Raw genomic sequence first — 13,855 nt, forward strand, 5'->3', positions numbered from 1 at the left:
AAAAAAATTAGCTGGGTGTGGTGTCACACACCTGTAATCCCAGCTACTCAGGAGGCTGAGGCACTAGAATTTCTTGAACCAGGAGGAGAAGGTGGCAGTGAGCCAAGATTGCATCACTCCTCTCCAGCCCAGGTGATAGAGTGAGACTTTGTCTTAAAAAAAAAAAGGCCGAGTACAGTGGCTCACGCCTGTAACCCCAGCACTTTGGGCGGCCAAGGCAGGCAGATCACGAGGTCAGGAGATCAAGACTATCCTGGCTAACAAGGTGAAACCCTCATCTCTACTACAAATACAAAAAATTAGCCAGGCATGATGGTGGGTGCCTGTAGTCCCAGCTACTTGGGAGGCTGAGGCAGGAGAATGGTGTGAACCCAGGAGGCGGAGCTTGCAATGAGCTGAGATTGCGCCACTACACTCCAACCTGGGCGACAGAGTGAGACTCCATCTCAAAAAAATAAAATAAAAAGGCAGTATAGGCAGACTGCTAGAGTGGTTTGGCAAGTGGGTAAAAGAAAGGATTCTTGGGGCCAGGTGCAGTGGTTCAAACACCTGTAATTCCAGCACTTTGGGAGGCCAAGGCAGGCAGATCACCTGAAGTCAGGAGTTCGAGACCAGCCTGGCCAACATGGTGAAACCCCGTCTCTACTAAAAACTACAAAAATTAGCTGGGCGTGGTGGTGCGTACCTGTAATCCCAGCTACTAGGGAGGCTGAGGCACAATAATTGCTTAAACCTAGGAGGCAGAGGTTGCAGTAAGTCGAGATCACGCCACTACACTCCAAGCCTGGGCAACTGAATGAGACTGTCTCAAAAAAAAAAAAAAAAAAAAAGAAGCCGGGCGGGTTGGGTTCTTGGTCTACACAGAGATTGTGTTTTGTATCAGTAGGGAGGAGCAGGCAGTAGGCAATCTCAAGTAGATAACAGGGCCTCAACTTACAGGCGTGGCATTTAGGACTAGATTTAACTTCACTTGATTTTCATTTAAACATAACAAATTGAATATGTTTAATTTTATTTCCTTCAAAGCGCTATTATTATAGTGAAGGAATAAAACAAATATAAACTCTCAAGGACAAAGAGACAAAGATACCTAAGAAGAAAACAACAATGGGGAAGAAGATGCTGAAATTTTGGAAAATGGAAAGCAGATAGAGACTTGATTACTGGCTTAACAGAGGAGCAGCCTGTAATTAGATGCTGTAAAGGGGGCTACTGAGGAGAAGGAAGGCAGTTCACCTGTTAGAGCTCTGGCATGGCTCAGGCCAGGTGGAACTAAGTAGTCTGGAAAGAAGGGATATGCATAGCATAGAATTAAAAAGAGTTGATTATAAGTCTGAAAACTGAGTGATCAGACCCTCTTCCCCACCCTGGAATTCATCTTTATATATGGTATTAGAAAAGGATGTGGTTTTGTTCTTCTCCGTATAGTGAACCAAGTACTCCCTATGAAAAAATCCATTTCCCTTCCTGATTTGTGCCACTCTTAAAGCTGCTGTGTATGCATGGATTGTATTCATGCATCAGTACTGAGTCTCCATTTTGTCCCAGTGGTCCATTTGTCTATTCTTGCATTACTATCACTTGCAACTGCCCCCACAACAAAACACAGGAGACCTGAGATTTTCTAAAATTTTCTGAATTTTCTAAAGAAATTAGATTCCAAATCTAGAAATAGCTACAGAGGAGGATAGGGATGCGGCACAGGGTTGAAATCTATAATTATGTGAAACCCTATGGTGAAATCACCTACTTCCTTAACCCCTGCTGTAATACCAGCCAGGCACAAATACAAGACGAAACTGGAGTCCTGGAAATGGTGAACAGCTCAAAAGTATGTATACTTACAGATACTGATGTTTTGGGTTTCCACAATGAAATTACACTCAGGGGTTATACAATGAAAAAGCCAGCTTGCCTTCCATTTGTTTTACAGAGGAGACTACAGTCAGCAGGCCTGCCTGTGCAGCAGAGCTTTCAAACAGCTGTTTACTGCCTCAGTCTTACAAATGAAAACCCATCCAAGGATAACTGGACATTTGAGGAAAGCTTCCAAATTGAGACAGAGATCAGAGCAAAAAGAACAAAGTCCTGGAGGAAACAGACAATGAAGGGAGCAGAAGAAAAACTTCAGTAGAATCAAAATATCCTTATATAAAAGAACTTTTTATGGAATCAGTGAGACATAAGCAGGATGCTATTACAGTAAAAACAGGAGCTCTTCAAAATAAGATAGCAGAAATGAAAGATATAATGGAAGCATTGAAAGGTACAGTTGAGGAAATCTAGAAAGTAAATAATAATGAAGAGATGAGTGGAGACAAATAAGAAAATTAGAGTATTCATCCAGGGTCTAATATCTAACAAATAGTGGCTTTAGATATATATATACCAGAGAAAAGTGAAGAGAAGACAGTATCTAAGGAGTAATATAAGAAATATTTCCAAAACTAAAGGAATTTCTATATTAAAAGTTTCTTTTTCAGAACACTAGGGAAAAAGAGACAATTTTAAAATGTTTCAGGGAGGAGAAAAATTAGGTTCCGTGCAAAGAAATAGGAATCAGATGGTATTGAAATTTTCAGTAGCAACAACTGAATACCACAATACAGTGAAGTAGTGCCTTCCAAAAGCTGATGGAAAATTATTTTAAACACAAAATCCTATATTTAGCCAAATAGTCAATCAAGTGTAAGGCTAAATAAAGGCATTTTTCAGTCATACCTCAAAAAACTGCCTGAGTAGGGATATTTCCCCTGCTTCCCCACTCAGGCAGCTGCTGGGAATGTATTCCACCAAATGACGAAGCAAACCAAGAACAAAGAAGTGAAGGATCTAGAAAATGGAGTCCAGCACAGAAAGGAAGCAAAGGGAGATCCCAGGCATCAGCCACACAGTAGGTCTAGTGGGCATTCAGTCTAGCCCAGAGCGGGAGGGTGAAAGGCTCCAAGGAAAGAGGTGTCTGGGAAGAAATCAGTTACTTTCAATGTTTGAACATTAAATAGCAAATGACAAAGCGATTTGATGACTCTTGTGGTGCATTTATGAAGAATTAGCAATAGGTTCATAGAAAATGAAGCAAGTGGAAAAAGAAGAAATGAATATTGCCAAGATAAATTTAACCTTACATATGAAAGAATATATAATTTTAATACACAGCATGGCTCAGCTGTAAGCACTATTTAATTATAAACACTGAATATTGATTTCATAAAAATAGTAATATAGAGAGGTAAATATTAGAAGAAAGAACTAAAGAATTGAGAGTAGTTACCTCTGGGGAGCAGAACTGACAGTGGAAGGGATATAGGATGGGGTGGGGGGCGGGGGGCGCTTAGGGTTAGCATTGTGTTACTACCAGACTTTTTAAATGATGAGCATATGCTACTTTGATTACAAGTTTAACTTTTTTTTTCTTTTCTTTTTTTTTCTTTTTTTTTTTTGAGACAGTCTCGCTCTGTCACCCAGGCTGGAGTGCAATGGCCCAATCTTGGCTCACTTCAACCTCGGCCTCCCAGGTTCAAGCGATTCTCCTGCCTCAGTCCCCCAAGTAGCTGGAATTACAGGCGCCTGCCACCATGCCTGGGTAATTTTTTGTATTTTCAGTAGAGACGGGGTTCCGCTATGTTGGCCAGGCTGGTCTCAAGCTCCTGACCTCAGGTAATCCACCCATCTCAGCCTCCCAAAGTGCTGGTATTATAGGCGTGAGCCACCACGCCTGGCGCAAAACTAATAAAGATACGACATCAGTGCCCATAAGAACCAGAGAGACCAAGAGAAGGCCACAATCCTAAAGAACTGGAGACTTTATCATATCTTTGAGGTACAGAGGGCTGTTACTTACCTCCATTGGTCATCTTGTCAGCCTATGAATGTGGTGGGGCTCAGAGATTATTAACTAGCCTTTTCCCAGGTTTGGAAGTCATGAAGCTGTAACTCAGCTGTAACCAGCTCTTCTGACCCTAGCCCAGGAATTTGGGCATGGTAGGAGAAGGGAGAAATATGAGACCCAACTTCCAGGGATGAGGGTGGGAGGCTGTGGCCTACTCTTAGGAGCAAAACAGAAGACTAGTGATTGAAACATCAACTTGTAGGAGCCTCAGCTGTGAGCCGGATTTGTTGCTGAACAACAAATCATTACCCCTGACTTGGGTGGGGGGTCATGTGGGCTCAGGAGATTTAAAGCTGTGGGGTCAGGGATCTGGGTAGCTCACTCAAACTTTGCTTCAGAGCACTTAGCCAGAGAACAGGGGCTTTGTACTGTTTCAGCCATTGTTTCCTGAAGAGATAGCATTCCTATATTGGTCATTTGACTTTTCAGGCTGCCCAGCATTAGGACCTTCTTCCTAGTCTCACTGTGTAGGTCTTCATAGGAGGCAGAGCCCAACTCCCAGTAGAAAAGCCTTAAAGGTCATATACTTTCTTCTCTAGCCTTCTGTTGTCAGGGTTGGTGGTATAGAAAAGCAAGGACTATAGAGAATTTTTTCTGGAAGCAGAGTGGGGCAGCAACATCTAGTGGAAAAGGAGAGAAGGCCATGGCAGTGGTGCCATTGATGACATTCACTATCCAGGGACAGAATGTAGGAGCTTTAGTGGCCAGGGTCCCAGGGCAACTCAGGGTCTTCACTGGGCTTCTGTGTGGTGGAGTCCTCATTCTGCAGCCTTCCTTATTCCATGGCTACTGAGCTGGGTCTCCAGCTTTCCCCAGCAACACTGTGGATTAACAGTGTCCTTTCGGATGAATTGCTTTTCTCTAAGCCAACTAGAGTTGTTTTCCGCTATTGCAGTGTAAGAAGCCTGATTGGTAGCAGTACCTATATTTAAAAGACTAGCATTTAAAATTCCAAAAGAGATGACTAGATTGGAAGAGTCTCCAAAGAAGGACCACTTGTTTGATCACTTTGACTTTTCATAATGACCTTAGCATATACTGGGTAAACAGCTCTGCAAATGTGAGAACAGTAAGAGTATACCATTCATTGGTAATTTTTTGAGGAAAAGTTCATTGTTTAGGAGAACTGTAGATTAACTCATGAACTTTAACCATCCTTGTCACAAATACTGTTGACCTCAAAGCAAAATACCCCAGAATTAGCACCAACATCTACAGGCATATTTCCAGTGCAAGACATTTTACTGTAGACTTCAAACTGCAGATTTTGTTTTTTCATCTTGATCAAAAATGCATTTTTCAATCTTTACAATATGAAATTTATTTATAACTTTAGTTCCAAAATGGACTCTGTAATGCATTTGCCCATATTTTTAGTCATAATGGATGTGATTATATTTTATTGAATTAAAAATCTACCAGAGAAGCAACTGAAAGCAATGACCTCGTTTTTTCCCTTAGCAACTTGGTCACTTTCCAAGAGTGTGTGACTTGAAACAAATGCAAAATAGCAAAGACTTACTGTCCCCACTCACTCATCCATTTCTCCCTCTTCCCAGCCTCCACTGTCTACATATGGACACTCTTCCCTCTGTCTCAGTTCTATCAAGTTGGTAGTTTATTTTACTTCTGTCTAGAATTGTTTCCTCTTCAGCAAATTTATCTGAATGGACTTCCTAGAGAAGAATGGGACCAAGCTAAAGACCATTATCAACAGATCAGAATACTAAATGCAGGTTTCAAACATGCAACATAGATGAAGAGTTAATCTCAGTTTCGTGAATGTCAGTTCAAGTGACTCTGAAGTTGTTATATATCTCTAATCGTAATAAAATATAACATTTGAAAAACATTACTCAAAATTATGAGTACAGTTATGAAGTATAATATGTAGGCCAGGCACAGTGTCGCATGCCTGTAATCCTGGCACTTTGGGAGGCCGAGGCCAGTGGCTTGCTTGAGTCCAGGAGTTCAAGATCAGCCTGGACAACAATGTAAGACCCCCATCTCTACACACAAAAAAAGTTTTAATAAAAAGATAAAAATAGGCCAGGCACAGTGGCTCACGCCTGTAGTTGCAGCACTTTGGGAGGCCGTGGCGGGTGGATCGCATGAGTCTAGGAGTTTGAGAACATTCTGGCCAACATGGGGAAACCCTGTCTCTACAAAAAATACAAAAATTAGCTGGGCATGGTGGCACATGCCCATAGTCCTAGCTACTCAGGAGGCTGAGGTGGTAGGATCTCTTGAGCCCGCAAGGTGGAGTCTGCAGTAAACCAAGACTATGCCACTGCGCTGCAACCTGGGGGACAGAGTGAGACCCTGTCTCAAAAACAAAAAAATAAAAATTAAAAAATATAAAGTATAAGCTGGGCGTGGTGCTCACGGCTATGATCCCAGCACTTTGTAAGGCCAAGGTGGGCGAATCATAGGGTCGGGAGATCGAGACCAGCCATGGCCAATATGGTGAAACCCCGTCTCTGCTAAAAATACAAAAATTAGCCGGGCGTGGTAGTGGGTGCCTGTAGTCCCAGCTACTCAGGAGGCTGAGGCAGAATAACTTGAACCTGGGAGGTGGAGTTTGCAGTGAGTGAGATCGCACTACTGCACTCCATCCTGGGTGACAGAGTGAGACTCCGTCTCAAAAAAATATATATATATATTTATATATATATTTATTTTTTTTTTAATATATTTTTTATATATATTATAATATTGCATGTTTTGTTTTAAAACTTAAATCATTTTTCATATAGACTACAAACTCTTCACATCTCACCTTCTGCTCTCACTTTTCATTTGTCTGGGGTATCTTTGGTTTTGATCATTAAATGTCCAAATCCTACCCTAACCTTTAAGACCAAACTCACATGCTTACTTTCCTTGTTTTGCTTAGCCATTCCAGGTTAAAAGTATTTTCTACATCCTTAGAATTTCTAAAACACTTTTTTTCTTAGGGTTTTATATCGTCTAACTTGTTTTGGAATTACCTAGGTACCTGTCTCATTTCCTCTATCACTTAGTGTATTGTGTGCTCCCAAAGTTGTTTATCAAAATCTTGGTCATCTTTGAATAACCTGAGAACCTAGCACACTGCTTTGTTCTTAGTACACTGTCAGTTACATGTTTGGAATTATTTTTAATACCTTTGAAAGCTGAGTAACCTTTTCTTTTAAAAAAAAAAAAAAAAAGTGGGGGAGTGGGATAGCAGGGGTTGTAATAAATTTTATCCCTAGGAGTTGCAAACAAAATGAAAGCACTTAACCCCAGAATAGGAACAAAATATGAAGTGTTATTTATAAAAGTAAGTTTAGGTATGGTCTAAATGGTATAACTCTCTACCATTTAATTCACGGTTTAAGTTCAGTGTCAGAAAACCTGTCTCATCAACTAAGTGTTTACTTGTCGGTTCATTGATTTAAAATAGATTATCAGTTGAATTTAGAAAATCCTCAAAAGCCAGTTTAATGCTGTTCATCTTTTGAAGCCAAAAAAAGTTTAATCCAGAGGCAGTCTTTTATTCTGCACTGATTTATAATTTAGATCAAGGAACGAATTATGTATCTAAAATTTATTAATAAAAATGTATAGTAATAATGAGAATTAAATTTATGGGAAATTATATAACTCAGAATGTTAAGGTAACTTGGAAATTCTTAATCTAAATTAAGTATCTTTTTGTTTCTTACTTATCCTGTTTATTAAGAGAAAAGAAAATTTTAAGGAGTTGCTAGTATTTCTTTGTCTTTGAAAGTGGAATGTTTATTCACCCTTATTTGTATACTTAGAAGACATTGTATAGGCCTGGTGCAATGGCTCATGCCTATAATCCCAGCACTTTCGGAGGCCGAAGCAGGCAGATCACTTAAGGCCAGGAGTTTGAGACCAGCCTGACCAACATAGTGAAACCCCATCTCTACTAAAAATACAAAAATCAGCCAGGCATGGTGGTGCACATCTGTAATCCCAGCTAGTCTGGTGGCTGAGGCATGAGAATTGCTTGAACGGGGGAGGTGGAGATTACAGTGAGCTGAGATCCTGCTATTGCACTCCAGCCTGGGTGATAGAGCGAGAGACTCTGTCTCAAAACCAAACCAAAATAAAACATTGTATATAAATAAATTTTATAGCTTGTTATATGACTTTTAAAATGTAAATAAATATCAGGTACCTTGTAGCTATAACCAAGAAATGATATCTCTAAAATATGCACTGTTAGTTTGTAGTAGAATCTATTAAATGTCTAAATTTCTTTTTATTTAAAATAATGCAAAATTGGCACGCTTGTAATCCCAACACTTGGGAGGCCACAGCGGGCGGATAGCTTGAGCTCAGGAGTTCAAGACAAGCCTGGCAACGTGGCAAAACCATGTCTCTTAAAAAAAAATACAAAGAAATTAGCTGAGTGTGGTGGCACACGCTTATTGTCTCAGCTCCTCAGGAGGCTGAGGTGGGAGGATAACTTGAGCTCAGGAGTTCAAGACAAGCCAGGCAACATGGCAAGACCACATCTCTAAAAAAAAATACAAAGAAATTAGCTGAGTGTGGTGGCACATGCTTATAGTCTCAGCTCCTCAGGAGGCCACGGCGGGCGGATAGCTTGAGCTCAGGAGTTCAAGACAAGCCTGGCAACATGCAAAGCCACGTCTCTTAAAAAAAATACAAAGAAATTAGCTGAGTGGTGGCACACGCTTATAGTCGCAGCTCCTCAGGAGGCTGAGGTGGGAGGATAACTTGAGCCCAGGAGGCAGAGGTTTCAGTGAGCTGAGATCGTGCCACTGCACTCCAGCCTGGGCGACAGAGCCAGACTATGTCTCGAAACAAACAACAGCAACAACAGAAATTATACAAAGTTTAGTTAGAAGCTTTCTCAACAAGCAAAACCTTTTCTCTGATAATAAAATTCAAAAGATGGAGGGAGAAGGCAAAATAGCAGACTTTGTAAACTTAGGGCATCTCATTTGTCTTGAATTATTGAGATACACGTTCTTCACTACAGCTTGCACATATCACCATGTATATATGACTTTCAAAGTAAAATAGAATAATTAACATCAATTGAGGCCAGGTGTGGTGCCTTCCATCCCCAAGGAATACAAAATGAATGAAGTCTGACATACAGGTGATTTGGTATAAGGAAAATAGGACTGGGTAGGAGGGCAATACTGACTAAAGAGGGAAAATGGCAGAAGGAAGGAAGAACTTCTGCATTGAACAAATATCCTGGCTTTTCAAACTCATAGTTGAGATAGAGTTGAAGTTTCTGTCTTAAAACCAAGCACAGGCTAGGTTCAGTGGCTCACACCTGTAATTCCAACACTTGGGGAGGCCAAGGCAGGCAGATCACGCGATCAGTAGTTCGAGACCAGCCTGGCCAACATCGTGAAACCCCATCTCTACTAAAAATACAAAAATTAGCCAGGTGTGGTGGCGGACGCCTGTAATCCCAGCTACTTGGGAGGCTGAGGCAGGAGACTCGCTTGAACCCGGGAGGCAGAAGTTGTAGTGAGCCGAGATCGCACCGCTGCACTCCAGCCTGGGCGACAGAGCGAGACTCAGTCTCAAAAAAAAAAAAAAAAGCATTGCTTTTATCTTCTAAAATATCCAGAGGAAGACTATCATGAGATGTAACAATTGTTTACTTCTAGTTGTAGAAGTGGAAAAGAAGCTATTCCAAGAATTAAGATAGATTGATAATGATATTACTTAGCTGTTACTGTGAAAACACTGTACTAAGCTCTTTTTATGGAATACCTCACTTAATCTTTAAAGTAACCTATGTGGTAACTGCTATTATGCTTCCTGTAATAGAAATGAGGTAACAAATCCTAAGTTGCTACCTCTCCAAGGCTACTTCAACAGATCAAAAGATGAACTTCAAAACAAGAATGTATTGAGCACCTACTCTACACTCAGTGATCAAGCTTCATGTATACTTTGCACTTCAGCAGACTTTAGATAATACAATTGATAACATTCATAAATAAACCATCTCCTGTAATAACTCTCTAGTAAAACTTTACCTCTGAATTAATTCATTTCAAAAACAGTTCATGCTCATTGCTGGGTGAAAAAAGAAATGATACAGAAACATTGCAGAAAGTGTATTTTCGCCTACTAACAATGCTTTTCCCAAATCCTTTTTAGTGACATACTGTGAACAGTTTGATGGTTTTCCTTACAAATCTTTATATGTGCATGTCTGTGTGTGTATTTAACGTGCATATCTTATTCTGTTATAAATAGCATCACACTATATATATTACTTTTTTTCATAATAAACCCTGGGAAAATGTTTATGTCAGTATATATAGAGTTTACTTTTGAATAACTGATATTTTTTAAGTTACTGTCTAAAAATATAAGTAATAGGTCAGGTAGTCAGATAACACAGATACTACTAAAAGTGCTTAAGAACTATAAAATCTCACTCCTCTGTGATAACTACTATCAACAAAAACTACCTTTTTGGCTAGGTGAGGCGGCTCATGCCTTTAATCCCAGCACTTGGGGAGGCTGAGGCAAGTGGATGGCCTGAGTCCAGGAGTTTGAGACCAGCCTGGGCAACATGGTGAAACTCTGCCTCTACAAAAAAAAGTACAAAAATTAGACAGGGCACAGTGGCTCATGTCTGTAATCCCAGCATTTTGGGAGGCCAAGGCAGGTAGATGCTTGAGTCCAGGGGTTTGAGATCAGCATGGATAACATGGTGAAACTCCATCTCTACAAAAAGAAAAAAAGCCAGGATAGTGGTACACACCTGTGGTCCCAGCTATTTGGGAGGCTGAGGTGGGAGGATCAGGAGCCCAAGAGGCAGATTGTAGTGAGCCAAGATCGTGACACTGCACTCCAGTCTGGGTGACAGAGTGTAAGACCCTGTCTCAAAAACAGAACAAAACAAAAATTGACTGGGCATGGTGGTGGGTGCCTATAGTCCCAGCCATTCAGAAGGCTGAGATGGGAGGATTACTTGAGTCCACCAAGGTCAAGGCTACAGTGAGCTGTGATTCAGCCTGGATGACAGAGAAAGATCTGTTTCAAAAAAAAAAAAAAAAAGGTTCCTTTTTATAAATAATATCTTCAGAATACCGACTCTTAGTTCAGAGTATATATATGATGGGACTGCTAAAACTCTCAGTGAATATTAACTGTCCAGAAACTGCTTGGCTTCAACCATGTTTTCATATGTTTAGTCTCTTGTAAATTAACGTGGGCTGGTCTTACTAAATACGTCTCCACAAGGGGATTATTTGATATATTAAAAGACTTTGAGCTCTGTTATGATCCTTGGCACTAAAACATTTTTATTTATCTCATACTTAGTGACGTTTATGTTTATAAAACATCTGACAAATACACGTGTCATAAAATTTACAGGTGAAATATACATACATCTGAAAGTAGTGCCAAAAAACTGAAAATATATTTGCACACTTAAATGTCTTTGTTTCTAGCGATATTCATCTTCAGCCTGAAGTGGTTTGTTTGGTTTTTATATTGGGTTTTCATTGTCAGTGTTCCTTTCTAATTGAAGTTTACATTGTTTACATTAAAGAACAATGCTGAATTTTGAAACCGATTCACTAAATTATCTCTGGAAAATACATGGACATTACCTTGTGTTTCTAAATCTTTTGACATCTGAGCTTGTATCTATTATGAGCAGTCAAATTTTTCTAAGCTAAACTGCATGATTAGTTGTTATGCCTCATCTTAAACCCTTGATTGATAGTTTTTTGTTTATAAGTATGAACAGTAAAAATAGTAAGAAGCTAAAGTTTTCCATGGTGTGAACACCACTTCTAATCTACATTTTGATGTCAAATTTTTAGAGGCAGTAGATTAAATAAAAATAGATGGATACAGTATTACAAATCTCATCATCACATTAGGTCTGGAAACGTGAGAACAGCTGCTGTCCTAGTTTTCAAGCAAATAAAGGTAACAGTGGGACATTATTGGGCCTAAAAAAGATATAGCCTATCAACTCAAGCCCCTTTGTATAGAGTTAGCACCATGATTCCTATACTCACTCATTTAACAAACACTTATTGAGCTCTTACTGTATGCCAGATCCTGAGATTAAAGTAATGAAAATGATAGTCCATCAGTCTGGCCAACATGGTGAAACACTGTCTCTACTAAAAATACAAAAATTAGCTGGACATGGTTGTGGGCTCCTGTAATCCTAGCTGCTCGGGAGTCTGAGGCAGGAGAGTCGCTTGAACCTGGGAGTCGAAGGTTGCAGTGAACTGAGATCATGCCACTTCACTCCAACCTGGCAACAGAGCGAGACTCTGTCTCTACAAAAAAAAAAAAGAAGAAGAAAAGAAAAGGATAGTCCAGTGTTAAGTACTGATAGGCAGCTACAGTGTGAGTGCCCTAATAGAACACTGGATGCTGGGGGAGTACCTAGGAGGGCGAGAAGCCCCAGACCCCAGTATGGAAGGGGAAGGCAGGAGAACATTATCAGAAACTTCCCAGAGAATGAGACCTGGATAATGAGTAGGAGTTAAGCAAAGATTGGAGGTGAAAGGGAGCATATCAGGCAGCAGGAACTGGCCTAGAGAAAAATGAGAGCTAGGCCTTTTTGGCTGGAGAGACTGAGGTTGCAAAGAGAGGTATGGCAAGAAATGAGGCAACAGAGGCAAATGGCTCTAAGATAATTCAGTATACTAAACTGAGACAATTGGCTTTATCCTCACTATGGTAAATCTTGTGGCCTGATTACATTTGTATTTTCCGAAAGCTCTCTTTGGGTGCAGCATGCAAAGACCATAAGAAATGTTCTAAAAATAGTGGGGGCTTTAAAAGTACATACATTCTGCTGTAAGTAGATGAAATCTGTAAATTTTATATCAGAATTACTAATTCTTTTTAAAAGTTTTATGCTGTATGTAATGATTTGTTCAGGAGAATTTGTGGAGCACCTGTTCTTTCTCAGGCACTGTTGTCAAGCACTTTACTCATGTTGTCCTCTATGGTAGGTTTGTCCTCCATTTACAGCTGAACTGGGGATTTAAAATATTGTCACTCACCTAAGTGCTGGGATTACATGCCTGAGCCACTATGCATGGCCGAGACTATTAAAAGGGACAGAAACTTGAAAGATATGCTTCTATATGGATAGATAATCTTGTACCACATGATGATGTTTCAGTCAAGAGCAGACCACATGTACAACGGTGGTCCTATAGGGTTATAAAATACTTACTTTCACTGTACCTTTTTAATGTTTAGATGTGTTTAGATGAACAAATACCATTGCATTACCATATTACAGCTAGAAAGTGTTAAGGCCAAGATTTGAATCCTGGTCCCTGTGATTCCAGAGCTACTCTTTCCCAGGTAGGGGAAGAGGGAATATGATCTCTGAGAAGAAATCATCTGTGAGGTGCACTGTTTTGAAGGGAGCACGTGATCATATGTAAGAGGTAACCAACCAGAAGATATCAGAAAGTTTTCTGAAAAACATTTTTTTTTTTACATACGGAGTTTCAGCCTTGTTGCCCAGACTGGAGTGCAATGGTGCAATCTCAGCTCACTGCAACCTCCATCTCCTGGGTTCAAGCGATTCTACCTCAGCTTCCCAAGTAGCTGAAATTACAGGCGTCTGCCACCACTCCTGGCTAATTTTTTGTGTTTTTAGTAGAGATGGGATTTCACCATGTTCGCCAGGCTGGTCTCGAACTCCTGACCTCAAGTGATCCACCCGCCTCGGTCTCCCAAAGTGCTGGAATTACAGGCGTGAGCTACCACGCCTGGCTGAAAAACATAATTACATAACTGTACCCCAAAAGCTTTGGTTTTTCCCTTCAATGATATTCTTTAATGCCATTATAATAATTTACTATTCATCACTAGTGGGGTAATGGTCTAAGGATAGTAAACAAAGTATAGGTGTAAATGGCTAGCTTTTGTTTTCAAAGAGTTGTGAACTGCTGAATTTTTCAGCTACTGAGTAGG

The 13,855-nt window shown here is 40.2% G+C and overlaps 1 protein-coding gene across 2 annotated transcripts in view; it reads left to right on the forward strand.

Moving 5' to 3' along the window:
* The window catches only part of BTBD7 (BTB (POZ) domain containing 7), a 71,557-nt gene that overhangs the window by 5,319 nt on the left and 52,383 nt on the right, over positions 1–13,855 (forward strand). The window contains exon 3 of one of the 2 annotated variants that reach the window (XM_011991739.1): positions 1,934–3,015. The exons of the other annotated variant lie outside the window; for it this stretch is intronic. Within the exon in view, the coding sequence (XP_011847129.1) occupies positions 1,934–2,010 (77 nt within the window). The 3' untranslated portion in view covers positions 2,011–3,015. Of the gene's footprint in view, positions 1–1,933; positions 3,016–13,855 lie in introns of those variants that run through there. 2 annotated transcript variants of the gene reach the window in all.

Source organism: Mandrillus leucophaeus, unplaced genomic scaffold (assembly GCF_000951045.1).
Source record: "Mandrillus leucophaeus isolate KB7577 unplaced genomic scaffold, Mleu.le_1.0 Scaffold4, whole genome shotgun sequence".
In the NCBI taxonomy this organism is placed as follows: Eukaryota; Metazoa; Chordata; class Mammalia; order Primates; family Cercopithecidae; genus Mandrillus; species Mandrillus leucophaeus.